This window comes from Lactuca virosa, chromosome 6 (genome assembly GCF_052849685.1).
Source record: "Lactuca virosa cultivar CGN04683 chromosome 6, Lactuca_virosa_CGN04683_v6, whole genome shotgun sequence".
Taxonomy (NCBI): Eukaryota; Viridiplantae; Streptophyta; class Magnoliopsida; order Asterales; family Asteraceae; genus Lactuca; species Lactuca virosa.
This window is the reverse complement of record NC_136431.1, coordinates 181293862-181312983: the sequence shown is the minus strand read 5'-3', so window position 1 is coordinate 181312983 and position 19122 is coordinate 181293862. Positions and strand designations below refer to the sequence as shown.

The window sequence follows — 19122 nt, the reverse complement described above, 5'->3', positions numbered from 1 at the left end:
AATATCGGATTTTCTTGAAGCTATACAAAAACACTTTCACGAACTCATCAACGATTTTCATTACAAACCACCGCTTATGAACTCACCAGCTTTATGCTGATATTTTCAAACTGCTTGTATTCTCAGGAAATCAGTAGACAGGTACTTGCTGGATTTTTGAGAAGCTGGAGCAATAAGAGTTTTATGTTTATACTTTACAAAGCTAGTTGATGTAATTCAAACAAGTATCAGACAAAGTTTCAAACTGATGTAAACATTTTCATATAAGTATTCACTGTAATGGTTGTGTTGCTATAATTGCTATTACTCATTGGATATGAGGAGAAATAATGAGAATGTTGGGATACGTGAAACATAGGTTCACCCAACATACTGGTTGAAGACATGGCAAGAGATGTATGCCTTTAAAATTGAACCAATTAATGGGAGGATGATGTGCACAAAAAGTCCTTGTCCAACAAAGTTACTACCACCAAAACATCATTTGCCTATTGGTAGGCCAAAAAAGAAAATAAGAAGATCTGCTACTGAAGATGATAGTGCTACAGGGACCAGAACAGTTAGATGTTCAAAGTGTGGAAATGTTAGGCATAATGGTAGGAGCTGCAAGGGGAAGACAGTGGGAGGATCACAGGCCAGTGGTAGTGATATGGGACAGAATGTTGGTGCTGTGAACAAGGGAAAAAGTCTGATGGTTTAGTGTTTGTATATTACTTTCTTGTCTTTTGGTTGGCTAATGCTTTTGATGTACTTGAAACAATGTTCTTTCATGTCTTTTGGTGTTGTGAACTAATGTTCTGCTACTTCTTTAACTATGATGGTGATGTACTTCAAACTATGTTGACTTGATGAATGTTTGTAATGGTTTGAATGACTTAATGATTAATTAGGTTGTCAATGTATGAATCCATGTTTGTAATGGTTTGATGACTTAATGGTATGATATAAATTGTTGTTTTGGTATGAATACTTTGGTATGAATACATGTTTGGCAATTACCAAAAAAACACCAAATTTTCATTAACATGCAAACTGATACATCCAACTTGAGTTTGTACAACTAAAAGGTAAACGTATCTGATAACTTATCCTACACTTTGTACACTAGAATTGACACAAACAGAAACCAAATAATAGCTAGATACAACTTCAGTTTCAGATTTTGTTGTTCAAGCTTCATCCTAATGTTCATACAAGCACATTTATGATCCTCCACCACCCAACCAATGAACTTGCAACCACGAGCCTGCAAAATAAGTGTAGAAACATTTAACAATGCTAAAATTTACAGAAAATAGGAGAAATTAGGAGATTAGGTTAGATTTATCAACAAATCGAAATTAACCGGGTTAGAACAAGCATAGTAACGTTTTCTAGGGTTGTTCTTGCTCCATGAGGTACGAATCACAGCTTCAGCTCCATAATTGCATCGAATTGCCATTTTTGTTGGTTGGAGAAGGGTAATCGAAGAACAAAAAGGGGAAAAGTAATGGGAAAGAAGACCGACGAAGATAAATTGAAGCAGGGGAGGGGCAACGGCACTAATAGGGGCACACAAGATGAAATGACAAAAATACCCCTGCGTGCAAGGCACGTGGGGCACCCAAACGGAGAAAACTAACGTCTAACGACAATAGGGACTAGGCGGGTAGTATTTAAATACATGAGGAACGGTCTGAGTTAATTTTCAAAAATAGGGATTGAACGTGCAATTTGGCACTTGGACCAGGGACGATTCGTGTAATTTACTCTTATAAAATTTTGAAACAGTGTGACAAATCCTAAGTGATGTCTACGTGGACTGTGACAAACTTCACACCACGTCCTCCAACCTTATTGCTACTTAAAAATCGTCTCATCTAGCATTGTTGAGACAAAATGTAAAAAAAAAAAAAAAAAAAAAAAAAAAAAAAAAAAAAAAAACTCTATAGAGTTGTAAAGTTATATGAATCGGGCATCATGTGTGCAATAGAGCTTTGTTTGAGTGGGATGGTAGAAAGTTAGTTATCCTCCTCATCATTTGGTGGTTACTATTTTAGTGGGGTATACCTTAATGTTTAACCAAGTACAACGATTTTGCATCTGAATGCATTAATTCAATTTAATCCATCATTACAATTCTTTCTCAAATCCTCTTTAATTTTAGTTCCATATCATAAATCATAAAACCTAAAACACCCACATCAAATCTTTATATTTAGAGAGTGTTGAAGATCTCCAACATGAAGAACATGTATTCCCAAAGGAACCTTCTTATTGCCATCTTCATCAACCACACTTAGATGGTTGCATACATCAACCTTGAAACTAACCACTGTCCGTTCTCGTGAAGCCAAGACCACCTTCCGAAAATCCAATAACTTCTTTTGAGGTGCATCATGTATCGTTGGAGGAGATGAGAACAAGAACACTATATGACTTCCCTCCATGTTTCCCACATTCATTACCCTAAGCTTAACTTCAAATACTAAATTTCTACAAACATGTTCCAATGCATCGAGCAATTTACATTCAGATGACCAACAAACGTGACCTTCTTCTAGTGGGATTGACACGAACTTCGGTGCTTTAACTAAATGGTGAGCATGTGAAGAATAGCTTAGCCCATGTCCAAATGGATAAACTGTTTCTCCTTTGTAGAACCTGTAGGTGTAACCAGGGTGACCTGTAGTTAGATCCGGTCTCATGTTCATGTTAGTCATGGCCACCTTCTCAACAAAAGATTGTGGATACCATGTCATGGGTAGTCTTCCACCTTCAAATATATGCAAAACCATTAAAACTTCGAACAAAAAGGGGTATATGTGAAAGATGACAAATCTTACTTGGATTAAATCGGCCGAAAACAATGTCAGCTAAAGCAGCTCCACCAGCTTCACCAGGAAACCCGACCCATAAAATGCTTGTTACATTTGGATTATCCTTTGCAAACTGGATATCCATTCCTCCTCCCGACATTATAACAAGAATCATAGGTCCTCTAGACACGGATGCAACTTCTGAGACAAGAAAGCTTTGTTGACCAGGTAGGGTTATATCGATTCTATCTATAGTTTCAGCCTCTATAGAGAGATCCGAACCCATTACTAGAACAACCGCATCTGCTTCAGCTGCTACTTTCTTGGCCTCTGTGATTCGCACAATGAAGCAGTTCACATTTACACAACCTGGTTCGTATATGGTTTTAACTGATGCTGATAACCCTTCTAGAGGAGTTGTATATTGGCATGGAACACCTGCATAGTTACCAATCATGGTTTCTGTGGCAGTAGCATTGGGTCCGATTACAGCTAGAAACTTGATGGATGTTGGCATGAGTGGCAATGATCCAGGCGTGTTTTTCAGCAACATGATTCCTTGCCTAGCAGCTTCACGAGCTAGCTCCTGGTTAGTCGGGGTGCACACGTCTTTGGGACCTAGACTCCCATAAACTTGCTTACTTGGGTTACCATCGAAAACCCCGAGTCTCATAAGTGTCTCAAAATTGTTGGAAACAGCTCTATCAACTACTGATTCTTTAACTAGTCCAGCTTTTATAGCACCTTCTGTGTGGAGTCTTAGTGAATTGCCACAGTTTAGGTCCACCCCTGTGAAGTTACTCGATATATTTGGTATGTTTTTAATGTGTAATTATTTATGTACGTGTACAAATTTTGTTACCTGCGTTTAAAGCATCTGCCGCGATTTCCTCTGGTGTTTTCTCCCAATGATGTGATGTAAGCATGACGTCTAATGAATCGCAGTCAGAACTTACGTATCTACAAAACATTAATTTAACATCTTTTGTATGGTTAGGTATGTAAAGTGACTGTTGTCATTTATAAAAGTAAGTAAAAAAGTAAGAGCATTGGGTATGGGCCGGTGTTATAACGCCATCTTACATGCCAGATCAACCTTAACACCACCATAATACCATGCAGGAAATAGTGTTTCAATGTTATAACTTGTTAAGAGGTAGAAAAAGGTAGAGAGAGAAAGAGAGAAAGAGGTAGGAAAATGATTTTGATTGGTTACTATTCCCGTTTCAATATGTGGTAACGAGCACGAGAAGTGCCATAACGAGCTTCAACGAGTTGGGGGGGGGGGGGGGCGGTGTTCCCCGTGTCATGACGTCGTTTTAGTGTGCCAACTCAGCCAATTCGTTTCTCGTTGTGACCCACACCGTATACTCTAAAAGAAATCAAGACTTGAACATATAGAAATGGAGTTAGAAAATTTGTATTGTTCTTAATTAATTTGTAGTTTGACCCCTCAATTTTTGAGAAGTTAATAAAGAAGCTGCAAATTTTGAAGATAGTCATAAGCCTTGTCTAAGCTTTATAAAGCCCAACAAGGCATCAACCATCGTGTATTTCACAAACAACCAATGTGGGACTTAATGTTGTTGGTCTTTTATTTCGTGTTGCTTTGAAATTCTAATACATCAAGCCTTGACACTTCTTGAATTTCTTTTGTCACAATACCTTATAATTTTACATGTTAAAATTAAAAATAATATAATTTAAAAAAAAATTCAAAAGAATGTTCAATCAAAATTTGGTCTAAAAACACTGTCGATCACTAGTGAAATTCTGGGTCAGTCCATGAACATGACCCATTAGATATACATTGTCATATTAGACAAGACATATGTTGAGCCCCTAGGTGAGGTAAACCAAAAGAGCCTTAATGAGAGAGAAATAAAAGATTCGCATTTAAAAGTTACCCATTTAATTTCCATTTTCCCCGAATCACCCCTTTTAAAAGATCAGGATCACCGCAGGTTGGCTTCCCGTTAACTTCGTTGTAAGAACACATAACACTTGCAACATTTCCATCCAAGACACAACTTTTAAATGGAGGTTGAAATGTATCCTCCATATCTTGCTTTGTAACCTTAAAGATCAAAACAAACAAAATGTTAAATATTCTTTATATAAAAATATAAAACTATACATATTTAAAACATTAACAAGTTTGTTTTTGAAAAACTAAAATGTACCACAGCATTGAAATGGTACCGATCGGTGCCATTCCAATTATCAACATCATATGCAGTGTAATGCTTACAACAAGCTCCAACTTTGAGTCGTTTTTTATCGCCATCATCTCTTTCTTGTAAACCTTGAACATAAGCCACTGCGTATTTGCTTGTTAAAGTCGGGTCTTCTCCTGGAGTTTCCTGCCCTCTTCCCCATCTAGGGTCTCGAAAAATGTTTACATTCGGTGACCAAAATGTTAACCCCGCTAAACCCATATTGTACATGGCTCGTGCTTCAGTAGAAACCACCTACTAATCAAAGAATCATAACTAAAATAACAAAATTTTTACAGTTTCTTTGTAGAATTAGAAAGATCGATTACCTGTCCAATGGTTCTAAATAAAGTTTCATTGAATGAGGCTGCGGTGAGGATGACTTGAGGGAAGCTGGTGGCTCCGGGGACCAAACTAGAGAAGAAGGTTGCGGGTCCGGTTTTAGAAACACCATGCAAAGCCTCGGACCACCACCCGTAGCCTGGTATCCGGAGACGATATACACTGGTAGCGTTGTTAACCAAGTTTCCTATTTTCTCTTCCAAAGTCAATCTCTTTACAAGATCATTCACCCTCGTTTTTATATCCAATGAAGCATCACAGAACGAAAATTTCTTCAAGGTTGGATCTTTATCGATGTCGCAAGCAAAAAGAGGTGAATTCTGTGCCGCAGCATACATCCACTGTGATGATAAAACAGAAAGAATAAAGACAATGGCGAGAACATGAGGATTCGCAGCCATATTGCTACTATTCTGGAGGGGAAGACAGAGAGTGAAGGAATGGTGGCTTTTTTATAGAAAGAATTGTTTGGTAGCCACCCGTGATGGAGTGAGATTCGCGACTGGCTGGTTTTCGTGTGATTCGGTCTCATTTGTTTCTTATATCTATCTTGTTACGCTTACTAGAATTTGAGTGCGATAATAATGACGATCAGTATTCATGATACTCGGTAAGATCAATCTTTTTTAGAAAATTAAACGGCCTATCTAATTAGAGTTCGGATATCTAAAATGAATATTATCTATTTAAAGTCGATATGTAGCATGGTCTCTATATATTTTTTGCAACCTTTTGTCATTGAATACATATATGTCAAGGATCACATGGTTTCTATATCTTTCTGTTTGTATTATTTTAAAAGAATATATATAGTAATAAATACCATTATTCGCTTCCCTCACAATGGTATTATTGCCTTCAAATACATAAAAAGCTTGTGTTGTCATGCAATTTATCTTTTGCTTTCATGCCATTTTTGTTAAATACAAAATGCATGAGGAAATAATGGAATATCTTTCACGTGGTCTTGTTGGTATATGTTAAAGTAACTTAATTATATTATCGTAGGCATAATATGAAAGGAGGCCTCTAAAGTTTGTAAAAAGATTTAAAAAGAGCAAGCAACTATTATAAAACGTTAAAAGAGGCCAGTAAAGTTTTCAAAAGATCTCAAAAAGACTAATATAAAGAAGTTGGAAGAGTCGACCAAAGTATATATAAGGTGCTATCGATCTATGTCAAATCAACATGTTTTTGGTACATGTAAAGTGGAAATGTATTTCGTCGGGGGCACTACAAAAGGAATTTGACAAACTGGTTATGTAGAAAGTAAAGTAGGGGCCCTTTTAAGCATTTTGTTTGATGGTATATATATATATATATATATATATATATATATATATATATATATATATATATATATATATATATATATATATATCATGTCCAAACCCGCAACCTTCAACATATTAAGACAACACACTACGAGTTAAACTAATAGAATATATGTAATTAAATATTAGTAATTTTCGAATATTTTGGTCCTTACATGATGAGGTGTAGGAGGGCCGGTACTTATCCAAGATCGAGTAGGATTCTTTGGATGTTTACGTAGAGCACAAGTTATATGTGTATATAGGATATCGAGATTAACGTATCTTATTAGGTTATGTCCATGAGGATTCGACTCTACTACCATGTGCTATCTTTTAATGCAATTAGGTAATGATTTTTATTTCTTTAAGTGTAAACGACACGCTTAACATGGTGGGTATTCAGTCTCTTCAATGAAAAAAATTATAGACATCTGTAGTTTGGGGCAAATACAAAGAAGAACTTACTGGAATAGATTGGTCCCTGGAAAGTTAAACTTGGTGTTTTGGAGGACAAGTGTTGGTCGGTTGCCCACAAGGCTTTATTTGATTCGTAGAGGTATTAATATACCTTCGACTTTGTGTCCTATCTGCAACGTCAAAGAGGAGTCCGAAATACATGTCTTTCTTGAATGTACTACTAGTAAAGAAACAATGTTACAGTTACTTAGATGGTTGGATCAAAAAGTGGCTCAGGTGAACACTTTAGAGGACTTGGTAAGACTAGTCTCTGAGCAGAACTCAAAAAACAAGGATGCAAAGGGGTTGGTTGTGATTATACTCACTTTCATATGGGTATTATGGCGGGCAAGAAACTTCAAGTTGTATAATGGCTAGGTGAAGTCGACACACGTCCTTTTTAATGAGATCCAAATGTTCTCTTATAATTGGATTAGAAATAGATCTAAATAGGGTAGGAATGTGTCTTGGGATCTCTGGTGCTTAGATCCAAAAACCGTTTGTAATGTTGTTTTCAACTAGCTTCTTGCTAGTTGCTGTCATTTAAATAAATTATTCTTGTTGTCCAAAAAAACGACACGCTTAAGAAAGTGGTATTGTTGCCGAGTACACGGTATTGCTAATAGTTTTTATACCCAGATCTTTATGTACATGTACTCTAGTCTTCGATCTAGAAATTGAGAAAACTGCTAGATGGCTGAAAAAGCAATCAAAATTTCAGAAGCAAGAAACAAATTCCTTAGTTCCATCATCCTCCTCACCATCAAAAATCACCACCTCACAAGGCAACCCCTTGTGGAATGAACCCGATCTCATCTTTACATTGATCCCAAAAGCACCACTATCGTCACCAACTCAAAGTGTAACATCATAAAATCACAACCAAAATTTTCATTTTTAAATTTATAAAAACATAGTTTCCAGGAAAGCCAAGAAAGAAAATCATAAGTATCAAAATGCAATCACCCAAAAATCAGAGTGTCACAAAATGCAGAATCATGAAAAGGTGTCGAAGATAGTGTATAGTCAAGTCTTCGCCTTCCTGCTATCATCTGGAATACATGAAACACATTAAATCCACAATTGTAAGCACAAAGTTTAGTGGGTTCTTCAAAATATCACATACAACACAACTATGAGTTATCAGCAATCATGGGGACTATCAGCAGTCCCAATGGGCTAACTGCATGCCCTGGAGCTATTAGAAGCTCAATAACACGTAATAGCAACAACAAATAAGATCCATTTGGTCAGCATACACAAACTATGACATAGTAAGAAAACTCACCTCGCGCTCACACATAAAATGACAATGTGGTTCCATTTTCTAAAAACAATTTGTAATAGAAGAGATTACCCATTGCCTTATATACTAGCATATAGTTTCTCTTTTTACCGATGTGGGATTGAGTTTGCATCCCTACACATATTAGGCACCCAAAACCAAGTGTAAATATACGGGGAATGAAAAAAGCAACCTCTAATGTTCTGGATTCATTCCTATTAATCAGTGATTTTTTAGATTTATTCTTGATTTGAGTATTTTTAACATTTTGAACACAATAAAAAAAAACCCGAAATATATGTTAAATTTGAATACAATACTGAAAAAATATGTCTTCCAAGCTAACACACAACAAATATGAAACACATATTTCAGTCCAGAATACAACGAATCGGGCCGGAACACAAAGAACTCTTCTGCAACGGTGCCTCAGATGTTTGTTTTTAGGTCTAATAGAGAAAACTTAAAACTTACCAATAACAAAGTAACTTATGATATAAGACCATTATACGTTACCATTTTAACGACTAGACGATGAATCGAAACATATTCGATCGTAGGGGTTAACATAAACTTCTTAAAAAAATTGATGTCAATGAAAAGAACGGGAGAATATCTTTATATCATATCTTATCAATTGACCGTAATATAATAAATCTACTTTATTGCATGTGAGATTTCATATTGAATTTACGTCAATATTGTTATTACTTTGGAATATTGTGTTGTAGACAAATTGGTAATTTTATTTTTATTAGTCACTTTCTTTAGTTGTTAGTTTAATCAATAACCCTATTAATAACCCTATTATTATATATTAATTAAAAATTTGTTATGATTAATATTATTTTGGAGTTTTTGACTTTTACCACTAAATTTTTTTATTTTGGAGTTTTGCCCTCTTTAATCTTTAATGTTTTTTATTTTAGTTTTAGTTTTAATGTTTTTTATTATATTATATTTAGAATTAAACTTATTTTTTAATCTGACTTATGTCAATATAGTTTAATTTAAAATAAATAAATAAATAACTAATAAGAGAGTTGTTTACTCGGTTTAGCAAGTGAACAAAAACACAAAATCACTCCGTAACGCTATGACCCGCAAGTCAAGATAGTGGACAATTGGACACGGAAGTAAATGCATCATTGACCAATTTTTTAGAGGATTTCCATTTGTACCCCTACCGCTTCACTCAATAAAAAGTTATAATAAAATTTATATCATCCTTAATAAATAAAAATTATTTTATTACTTATCATTTTCTAATTCATCATGTCACGTGGTTTTTTTTTATTATTTTTATTTATTTTTTTAAATGTTATTTTATGGTTTTTTATTTTATTAAATTTCACGTACTATTTAAATATAATAAATAATAATAAATGCATATGGATATCATTAATAAATTTTTCTTCTTAATTCAAAATTACTAAATTAAAATCTTATTAGTTTCTTCTATTTATTTATCTAAACTATTTATTTAAATTAAAAAACTTTTTAAATTTAATAATTCAATATATTTTTTTTTTCAATTTTCTTATAAATTCAAACATCTCAAATATTTAGAATTTCATATTTAATTTTCATTTTAAATAAACCATATAATACAAAGATCTATTGATAAACTAAAATAAAATGACAAATTAAGACAATTGTCTCAAATTAGTTAAGCTTTTTTTTTGTCCATTCTTTGTTATTAAACACTTTTTTTATTTGATTAATTTATTATGATAAATTAAAACAGATTTATCAGTCAAGTTAATTCATTTTTTTAATTGTTCATAGTAGATAATGATATAACTGATTGAATCACATTATGTTGAAATATATGCTTTATACCATTGATATGCTTCACATACAATTATTATTAGGAGTATTTGAATAGCAACAAAAACTATTGTTAATGACTATTTTCCAAAAGTACTTTTGAAATTCAAAGGAAGTTCGTAACTTTGGTCTTTTTCAAAAATAATAAAACTTATTATCAATGATTCAAAGGAAGTTCGTAACTTTGGTCTATTTCAAAAATAATAAAACTTATTATCAATGATTTTTTTGAAAATGTATTTTGTTTATAATTTCAAATTTTTTGAAAAGACTATTTCGGTCACTATTTTATAGATAACTACGGTTAAAATGACTTCGATTATTTAAACAAAAACATCATTTTGACAGTTCATAATTGGTTTAGTAGGTTTACGACGATTTTATAAATAGACATTTGATCAGTTGAGTTTTTTTTTATACAAATTTTCATTAAAATGATGGTTCCAGCATGAGATGGATGTTTGATTGATTTTGGTTATCTACATGCGAATTAAAATAGTCTATGCTACATTTAAATATGATATGAACCATTCGAATTAAAATTCCAATGGATCAGTGCCATTGAAAAAAATAAATAGCATTAACAATAGATCATAGAGTTAATTGTCATGTTATCTTAATCTAACTATAATAAAAGAAATAAATGATAATAGTTTGTTTCTCAATTAAAATTCATAATAATAATTGTTGATAGACAATTAAGTTGGTCAAATAGTTTAATCCAAATTATTCATGATGTGAAATATTTGAATGATTGGATAAAACGAATTTTATTTTGACAATTTGAATGAGACGATATGATTATTTAGATTAATTCAGATCAAATCTAAATTATTATTTTGAATTTTATATCAGTTAGGATCAAAATCTACATGTTCAAATTCTGGCACTACTCAGTCCTTGTGGCCATGGAGGTTCGCCTGCAGTGACTCCAGGGCATGAGGCAAAGCCTCATGTTTGCAGCGGGGGATTAGTCGGTGCGCGAAAGCTGGCCCGGAAACCCTCGTTAGGGAAGTTCAATTTCCAAAAAAAATCTAATTTTTATTCTGAATTCCATCACGACATTGCCAAACTCAATCATCCCTCAAAATAGTTTTTTTTTTTTACAAATTTTAATCGATAAACAAACTATTTATGCATATTTCTTTTTGATTAAAGTGACAATATGGTAGCATTTTGAACTGGATTAATTGTTGAAGTTGTCTAATTTTTGAATGTGTTAACTATCAAAAAGTGACCTTTTAAAACCTATCTTAAATTGTAATTCAAATGGTTAAGAACAAATTTTAATTAAATTTGAACTATTAAGATCTATATTTTAAGAAACCTAAATCAAGTTCAAAATGGTGTTTTTTTTTTCTATAAACTTGTAGTAAATCTTATAAAAGAAAGTGAAAGATGCACACACAACATAATTAATTACTCTATGAAGTTCTTAATCCATTGGAAGAGTATTGGAAAACGGCTAAAGTAGGTATCACCGATTAGAATTACTTTTTTCGAACAGTTGAAATAATTTTAATTGATAATCCGGATAAAAGATTAAAAATGATTAACTATGTACAAGAAAAAAGTCAAAAACATATACCTAGTATTAGTCATTAATTCGTTTCCAAAACGGTTTTTCATCATAAAAACTATTGCGCAACTTATAATACAATTTAGCATTTGACCACATTTCCAAATTGAAAATCATTTTCATCATTTTTTATAAAGTTAGCAAACTATTAAATAAAATGCTCATCTTTATCAACTTCAGCAATTCGTAAGATATTTTTACAAAAGGCAAAAGCTAAAACAGAAATCAAAAAGGAAAAGAAATATAGAAAGGTGGAAGGGTAAATACGTCATTTTGGAGTTCCCGCGTCAAACTATGGCGTCTACCCACGGAATCTCTTTCAACGAAAGCTGCTTCCTGAACAGCTTCAACAAATCCTCAACGAACCAACCTCGAAGTTTCCCTCTTCTTCCTCATAAATCCCCTCACCTTCCCACTCCCTTTTCATCTCTGTCCTTTTATATCTTTCCCCTTTAAACCACCGCTAAACATATCTCCGATAATTACCTCCATGTCTGCGACAGGACCTACTGTTGATTCTTCAGTTAAGCACCAATGGGGACTTGATGGGGAAGAAGAAAACTCCTCGAAAAACTACGCTCTCAGTGGCAAAATCATGCTTTCTTCAATAATTGTCCTCTTCGTCGTCGTCGTTTTCTTGGTTCTTCTCCACCTATACGCACGATGGTACCTCCTCCGCCTCCGCCGCCGTAACGAAACCCGACGTAGTAATCGCCGCAATCGTTCCACCCGTGTTGTCTTCTACGTCGACTCGAATAACACTGTGGGTATGCCAACTGGTGGGCTTGATGCATCTGTGTTGAAGGGACTCCCTTTGTTTGTGTACTCGTCGGAAACTAACAAAGATATGCCGGAATGTGCCGTGTGTTTGTCGGAGTTTGAAGAGGGTGAAAAAGGTCGGATTTTGCCAAAATGTAGACATAGCTTTCACACGGAGTGTATTGACATGTGGTTTCATAGTAACTCAACTTGCCCGCTTTGCCGATCGCCGGTGGAGCCTGCTGATATGGAAATGAGGATGTCGGTTGAGCAACCGGCGACTGTAGCCGAACCCAGTTCAAGCACTTCACTTAGCTCCCCGGTTCAACGTATCGGGGATCATACAGAAACGCCGTCGTTGGCAGATCGGAGAAAGGGAATCGACGTCAGAATAGATGTGCCAAGTCGGAGCGAGTTACAGGCGGATAATGAGTTTCGGTTGCCGTCGCCGAGTCAGGGTTTCAGATCTCCGGGAAGCAGATTAATGGCTTTGAAGAGGATAATCAGTATGAGTAGAAAATCGCCAGCGGTTTCTCCGTCGTCAGGCGTCGGACCTAGTTGTTTGACGGTGACCGAGTCAGATCTCGAGTCAGCGTGTCATGAGTCAACTCGGATAGGGACCGATGATCTTAGATGAAACCTACGAAAGTGGATATCGTTGGCGGCTATCGTAAAACCATATACAGCCGTCTGATTAGAAACGTGGCACAATCTCAAATAGAGCATGTTGGTCTTTGATCAGACACGTGGCGCATATTCTCGGTTGTTCATTTTCCCAAGAACGTAGACTTGTAGATATTTATGGATTTATTATTTATTTTATTTATTCTCCCATCTTTTATATAAATTTAAAATATCCGAATGGAATACAAAGTGTAAACAAGTAATTCAAATCGAATCATACCATATATCTCATGTTTCTATCGTTTTTCGTCTTTTAGATGTAAATCGTTGAATTACTTAATTTCCTTTACATCAATTAAACGAGTTTTCCATAAACACATATTTACCCACCAATCTATGCGTACATATACATTAGGTGTATTTAAAAAATATATAAATTAATGACATAATTTGGAAATTTATTCATGACGTTATGCTACAGTACTGGTAGAATAAGTTTGATCATGAGAGGTCATAGCCTAATGTTTCGGTGATTTTTCGTCTTTATAAAAAAAACACATTCTATACTAATACAATTACCAAAATAAAGTGCATCTCAAAACACATTCTATACTAGTACAATTACCAAAATAAAATACATCTCACATGCTATTAGAAATATCTATGCTTTTATAATTTTGAGTGTTCTTTAGACTGTTATGGTGAGATAGCATTCCCATAGCCTCGTTATAACAAGGAGAACACCGTCCTACCCTCATGGTATGGTAAAATGCATTGTAACGACAATGAAAGACAACATCATTTTCCAACCAATCAAATTCTCTCTCTCTCTCTCTCTCTCTCTCTCTCTCATAACCTAGTTATAACATCAGAATACCACCTCCATTTCATGTTATAACATAATGGTGTTGGTTTGACATGTGAGATGACAAGTTTTGGATGTTATAACACCCACCCATACCGAGTAGACTTATTAATTCCAATGTTGGAGTTGTCGATTTGTAGTCCTTAAAGTGCATAGAGTCTTAGTTTAGGCGGTTTGGCATAGACGGTCGTTGCTGGTACCGCCATAGTGACGGTTCAAAAGGAGTGGGGTACCGCAAAATCGAAGTTTAGCAGGGTAGAGAGCTCGTATCTTTGTTCTTTGTGCTTTCCCTTTTTTACATTTTTTGACCATTAACCAGTCAATTAAAAAAAACATTTTTATGTACTTAATCTAATTTTTTTTCTCAAATCTTTTTACAACTATACTTTTATAAGTTTTTAAAAAGATAGATTTTTAATATTACTTTATTTTTAATCTTTTCTACATTTTTTTAAAAACTTATTGGATCAATTTCCACAAAATAACTTAGTGCATTCATAATTGTGAGTTAAACGGAAGAATTAGTTTAATAAGATAAGGGAGGAAGGCGTCCATGAGGGTTAAAGTTTTGGTAAGGGAGGTACCACCGAGATATGGTTCCTAGCCAGCAATGGTTTGAGCGGCTTCTTACATTTACTCCACTCAGCGGGTTTACCAACCCGACCATTTTGTTTCAATTGCATATTGAATTTGAATAGAGGAATAAACATAAAATATTTATTCCTACTTTTTTTGTTTTGATGCATGTGGAGTTGATAACGTGCGCTCTTATTTATTTATTTATTTTTTGTTTTCATATAAATCTGTACAATGAAAACGAATATATTGACATTTCTTATTTAACTAGATAATGTTATGTTTTATTTTATTGGTTTTGATTTTGATGCATGTTGTGATAAACAATGTTATGTTTTATTATATTTTATATTTTTTAATTTAATTAAATGAAAAAAGTAATATGACAAATAAATTGAGTGGGTTGAAAAAGATAGGGTTTTCATGTGTTGTGGGTTGGAAGAGAAAGGATATAGAAAAACTAATGTGACGTTGCTGTGGCAGTGAGTTGAGTGGGTTGGGAAGGAATGACTCCCTCCTCCCTAACAAGTCTATTTGTCATTCAATTGATTGAACTCTACCACAGTGAGATGTCACTTTGACATTCAATGGATTTAGAGTATAATGACCATTGTACTCAGAAAAAAAAATTAATTCTTAAATATATGGTATAAGTTAACTTTTGTAATTTTCTATTAAACTTTATAGAGTTAAATACATTATAAAATTATTTTTGACGAAGTTGTATGAAATATAACAAAATGATATGGCTATTATTGAAATCTATAAAATGCAATATATTATGGATGCTATTAGTTTTACATATATCTATGTATGAATGTTCTTAAAGAATTGTATACTTCTACGTTAGTTTGTTATTTCATGATATATATATATATATATATATATATATATATATATATATATATATATATATATATATATATATATATATATATATATATATATATATATATATATATACTAGGTTACAACCCGTGGGAACCACGGGTAAAAAATTTATAAAACATTTATATTATTAATAAAAGTTAAGTTTGTTTAAAACTTTTTGTATTGATTATTTAAAATTAGAGGACTGAATCGGGTATCTATTTCAAACGTATCAAATTAAATTTAAATAAAGATCATATACCATAAATACCATAAAAATCGGATATTAAATGCTGCTTTATTTTGAAATTTAAATAGATATCATATACCATAAAAATCGGATATTAAATACTGATTTATTTTGACCTGGCAATATAGAAGGTGAAATCAAAGAGGGGCAAAAACGATATTTAACATTGGATGAAATTAGTGTTTTTGAAGGGACACGTGACAATCTACTTTCGTTTATTAGTTAGGAAGATATATGTATAGTAGGTGTGAGACTCATGTATTACATAAGTTTATTTAAAAAAAATTAAATATAACAATTTGAAAAGTTTGAATTTATAAGAAAAATGAGAAAAAATTTTGAATTATTAAAATTAATGAGGCTTTAATGTATTGAATACATTACATATTTAAATCATTTCTAATAAATATTTTACATATATATTACCTTACATATTAAATGTGGAATTTTAATTTAATAAAATAAAAAATACAATAAAATGACAAATGAAAAATAGAAAACTCAAAAATTCTAGAAAATGTGATGTATCCAAATGAATAAGAAGAGGACATGTGGCAAAAAGTTCTTTATTTATTAGGAAGGATATATATATATATATATATATATATATATATATATATATATATATATATTGCATTGAGTTTTTTAAAACTAATATATAATATGCATGTGCAAACCTTAGTTCGTATATAATATGGTATGAATTATGACCACAAAATAACTAAAATCAGTGATTGAAATTATGTATTTGTTAAATTGATGATAAAAAATTACAAATAATTAATAGCTATATGTTAGTGAGACCAATTTAAAAATATATATTAGTGAGAGACCAATTGATGAATGATGATAAAAAATTGCAAATGATTGGTAATAGAGTTATTATGGTATGGGGAGTAGGGGTCGTCAGCCTCGCCAAGACACGCAAACAACGCTCCTAGCTTGCGTTAAGGGCTCTCGCCAAAGATGCTTGCCAAGCTTCTAGCGAGAAGATAGACAAAATATAAGGGAAAAAAATGTCTTCTGATTACTTGAATTTTTTTTTTTCTTTTAAAATCAACTCTATTAAATGGTTGCATCATAACATCCCTCTTACAAGATAAGTTTAGGTGACATGAAAAAGTCTCAAAAATGTTAATATGGTAATGTGTTAAAAGATGTTACACTCCTTCTAATCATTAAAAAATAATAATAATAATAAAATAAAATAATCGTAAAGATAATCTAGGAGATTGAACTCGGGATCGTTTGAAAAATGATATCGATGATAATAACCCTTACAAATAGTCTTGGTTTACACACAAGCGGTAGCTTGCAATAGATAAAACCTATATATATATATATATATATATATATATATATATATATATATATATATATATATATATATATATATATATATATATATATATAGGGCTAATGTCATAAAAACCCTTAAGTTTTCTGGGTTTTGTCGGTTTTACCCAAAGTTGAATTTTATGTCCGTTTATACCCTAAAACTTTCGAAAAAATGTTCGGTTTTACCCTTTAATCGGTGATAACAGGTTTTCCAGGTTATCATTACATTAAATTTACAAAAAAACCCTTAAGTTTACCAATTTTTTTGCGTTTTTACCCTTAAGTTTATAATTTTTTTACACAAACACGTATTCATGCAGAAAAATCGTATTTTTATACGAAAATATAATTAATTAAATATTGTATTTATATTTTTTTAATGTTATATATATATATATATATATATATATATATGTTTGTGTGTGTGCGTTTGCAAGGTTATACCATTTAAAAAGATAAATAATATTTTTAGAATTATGAATACATGTTTTATAGATATAGTTTTTAGAAGTATAAATACATATTTTTACATTTTTATATATTAATATGTATCTATACTTCTAAAAATATATTTATACTTAAAAAAAACATATATCAAAATACATATTTACACTTCTAAAAATATATGTATATACTTATATAAACATGTTTATGATTCAACAAGTTTTTTTTATTGATATGTATATTTTTAAATACATAAAAATATGTACCTGTAGTTCTAAAAACATATTAATTTGTGTTTTTTTTACATCTTAAATGGTTTATCCAAGAAAAAAACCCACACACACATATATATATATATATATATATATATATATATATATATATATATATGAAGAAATAACATTAAAAAATTGTAAATACAATATTTAATTAAATTTTTTTTCGTATATAAATATTATTTTTCTGCATGAATACATTTAATATGAAAAAGAAAATACAAACGGTAAAAGTGTAAAAAAAATTAACTTAAGGGTAAAAACGTAAAAAACTATAAACTTAAGGGTTTTTTTGCGAAGTTAATATAATGGTAACCTGTTATCACCGGTAAAAGGGTAAAACCGAACATTTTTTGGAAAATGTTAGAGTAAAAACGGACATAAAAATCAACTTTGGGCAAAACCGACAAAACTTTGAAAACTTGAGGGTTTTTATGACATTAGCCCATATATATATATATATATATATATATATATATATATATATATATATATATATATAATTTACTTTTTAGTTAGTTTAAGTAAAAAATATGAAAAACAAAAGAAATACTGAAATAATCATTTCAAGAGAAATAATCGATGTAAAGTAAGGATGCCAACGGGACGGAGATTGCATCCCCCGCCCCCGTCCCCACTATCAAAATTCTCCTGTTACCCCGCCCCGTCCCTACCCTCGAAATCTCTAGCCTCCCCACCCCGCCCCCGCCACCATTTTGGCTGTCTTTTTTTGGGCTAAAGAAACTATTTTTTGGGCTAAAAGAAGCTATATTTTGGGTAAAAAAATACTTATTTATAGCATAATTTTAGATGTTAAAAACAAAAATATTATAATATCTCAAAAACATTATACTAACAACTCAAAACATATATTTTTTTGAATTTTGGAAGCTAAAAATTTATTTTATTATTTATTATATTCGTATAATTAATATATATTAATATAAATAATATATTAACGGGCCCCCCATTTGGGGTTCGGGACGGGATTGCCCATCCCCACCCCCGCTCCCGAATTTAAAACGAGGGTTGACCTTGCCCCCACCCTTGATTTTTTAAGAAATGTCCCCCATAGGGGATCGGAGTCTCACGAAACTTTTTAACATCCCTAATGTAAAGGTAAATCTAATGGATCATCCATAGCTTTAATCGAATCATTAGTTAAATATGTTAGTGGTCTTGATATTTTCTAATTTTGTATAGCCTTGTATTTTTATATTGGCCCAATTTGTGTAAGGCCTGTCTTGTATTATGTATATAAAGTCTTTTAATGAATGAGAAGAGGTCACATGAAAATCA

The 19122-nt window shown here is 32.2% G+C and overlaps 2 protein-coding genes across 4 annotated transcripts; one reads left to right on the top strand and one right to left on the bottom strand.

Annotated features, from left to right (window-relative positions):
* Positions 1-2118: 2118 nt before the first annotated feature.
* LOC145121267 (beta-xylosidase/alpha-L-arabinofuranosidase 1-like) lies at positions 2119-5859 on the bottom strand. 3 transcript variants are annotated; one of them, XM_079057044.1, is made up of 6 exons: positions 5344-5859; positions 4982-5269; positions 4706-4875; positions 3661-3758; positions 2826-3587; positions 2119-2755 (listed from the first exon to the last, which is right to left on the bottom strand). In XM_079057044.1, the coding sequence occupies exons 1-6, from the start codon at positions 5755-5757 to the stop codon at positions 2184-2186; spliced, it is 2304 nt and encodes a 767-aa protein (XP_078913170.1). In that variant the 5' UTR covers positions 5758-5859; the 3' UTR covers positions 2119-2183. The 3 variants fall into 3 exon arrangements, with proteins under 3 accessions (XP_078913170.1, XP_078913171.1, XP_078913172.1); XM_079057045.1 differs by having other exon boundaries at positions 4982-5272; positions 5344-5459; XM_079057046.1 differs by lacking the exon at positions 5344-5859 and having other exon boundaries at positions 5050-5157.
* A 6359-nt stretch (positions 5860-12218) lies between these two features.
* Positions 12219-13504, top strand: LOC145120150 (RING-H2 finger protein ATL2-like). Its single transcript, XM_079055944.1, has one exon. The coding sequence runs from the start codon at positions 12313-12315 to the stop codon at positions 13216-13218; it is 906 nt and encodes a 301-aa protein (XP_078912070.1). The 5' UTR covers positions 12219-12312; the 3' UTR covers positions 13219-13504.
* The last annotated feature ends 5618 nt before the right edge of the window (positions 13505-19122 follow it).